Genomic DNA, 1,915 nt, shown 5'->3' with positions numbered 1-1,915 from the left:
TCAGATAATTACAACTTCCCCCACTGCACTTGAGGTGTGACAATTAGTGACCCCTGATGTACACACAGTTTAGCCTACAGGCCCTGAGGACTCTCAGCACATCTGGGGCCGGTTTCACAAAGCTATTTTAGACCGGTCTATATTAGACAAGTCTAAAATTTGCTCATAGACTAGTCTAATGCAAGTTAGACAGTTTCACAAAAGTAAAGACTGACTTAATTTAGACCAAAAAAATTAGACACCTTACCCCCAGGCTAACTCAGGTCTAAGACTCTATGGTACCATGGCAACCAACAGTAGCAATCAGTTACATTACAAACAGCCAAAAGAAAAGGGAAAATGGCTCATAATTTATGGTTTGATGACGACGTTATGGAGAGAGCTATGAGAAGGGAAAGGGTTTTTAGGGACCGCAGTAACCTACTGGAAATATATAATAATGAGGACTTCATCGGTCGGTTTCGTTTGCCCAAGGAAGCTATACTGACAGATGAATTAGCTGAAGTACTGAGCCCTGCCACTTCAAGAAGCCACAGCATTCCCGCAGTGCTACAGGTTTGCACTGCGTTGAGATTTTATGCAACAGGAACGTTTCTGAATGCTGTTGGTGACACAGTGGGACTCAGCAAAGCTTCTGTGTCACGGGTGGTATACAGGGTATCAAGGGCACTTTCAAATAAGCTCCCTCAGTTTCCAAACCAACTGGCTGAGCTGAACAAAGTCAAAAGAGGGTTCTTCAGCATAGCAAGATTTCCCAATGTTGTTGGAGCAATTGATGGGACACATGTCAGAATCCAGGCTCCAACAGCTCATGAACATTTGTTTGTGAATAGAAAAGGATATCACAGCCTAAACATTCAGGCTGTTTGTGATTCTGATCTCCGGTTCCTCAACTGTGTGGCCCGCTGGCCCAGATCAATTCATGACTCTCGAATTCTTCAAAATTCTCAACTTTTCCGTGCATTTGAGCAAGGCATTATCGATGGGGTCCTGTTGGGGGACTCTGGCTACCCTCTAAAACCTTGGCTCCTAACTCCCTTCCTGAATCCTACTACACCTGCACAGAGAAACTACAACGCAGCACACTGTTCAACTCGTGACACTGTAGAGCGGGCATTTGGTGTACTGAAGAGGCGTTTCCATTGTCTACATGGGGAATTGCGAATGCCACCTGACAGAGTGTGTAACATCATCTGTGCGACTGTTGTGCTGCATAACATAGCGAGGTAGGCCTACCTGAAAACAAACAATTTAAATTGCTAGCCATTTCCAATAGGCCTAATTGAATAACTATTTACCACATTCTACAACTATAATCATAATTGTTTACTTCTTAATCATTAGGGATCTCCGGCTACCTGACCCTCAAGGAGAGGATATCAGAGATGACAATCACAATGAACTGGAGGACAGAGAAGATTTAGAGGAGCAGAATGGAACCGGTCGATATGTGCGTCAGATGTATGTTGACAGGATTTTCAATGTCTGAAACAACAACAAAAATCACATCAAAGTGGGTCACCATGTTGTCTGTCTTTACCTATAAGGCTTAAATGAGTAGCAACCAACTTAATAAATATATACATTTATTTTTTGAAGTTTTCTCAAGTGACATACTGTTCATTCAACCAATTTTCTCACAAAACAAGTGACATACTGTGCATTCAATAAATTAGTACAATAAATTATACAGCATTTGTGTCTCATTTCATTCATATCAAAATCATCAAGGTTATTAAAAGTACAACATATCTACCGTTCAAACTCTTAACCAGTGGAAAGCTAATAAGGCAGATTAGAAGTAGGCCTACTCAACATATTAACTTTTGAAACTGCTTTAAAAAACAAAGAAAAGAATTAGCCTAAAATACCTCATTGTCTTATTGGAAGTATTCAAGATATTCACAACTCCAGT

General features: G+C 40.8%; 1 protein-coding gene across 1 annotated transcript; it reads left to right on the top strand.

Annotated features, from left to right (window-relative positions):
* Window positions 1-339: 339 nt before the first annotated feature.
* LOC130100455 (putative nuclease HARBI1) lies at window positions 340-1,552 on the top strand. The gene is made up of 2 exons (XM_056265933.1): window positions 340-1,226; window positions 1,345-1,552. The coding sequence occupies exons 1-2, from the start codon at window positions 340-342 to the stop codon at window positions 1,487-1,489; spliced, it is 1,032 nt and encodes a 343-aa protein (XP_056121908.1). The 3' UTR covers window positions 1,490-1,552.
* The last annotated feature ends 363 nt before the right edge of the window (window positions 1,553-1,915 follow it).

This window comes from Rhinichthys klamathensis, unplaced genomic scaffold (assembly GCF_029890125.1).
Source record: "Rhinichthys klamathensis goyatoka isolate OS25496 unplaced genomic scaffold, OSU_Roscu_1.1 h1tg000242l_1, whole genome shotgun sequence".
NCBI lineage: Eukaryota > Metazoa > Chordata > Actinopteri > Cypriniformes > Leuciscidae > Rhinichthys > Rhinichthys klamathensis.
Note: the sequence above shows the minus strand (reverse complement) of the source record. Positions and strands in the feature narration are given on the sequence as shown.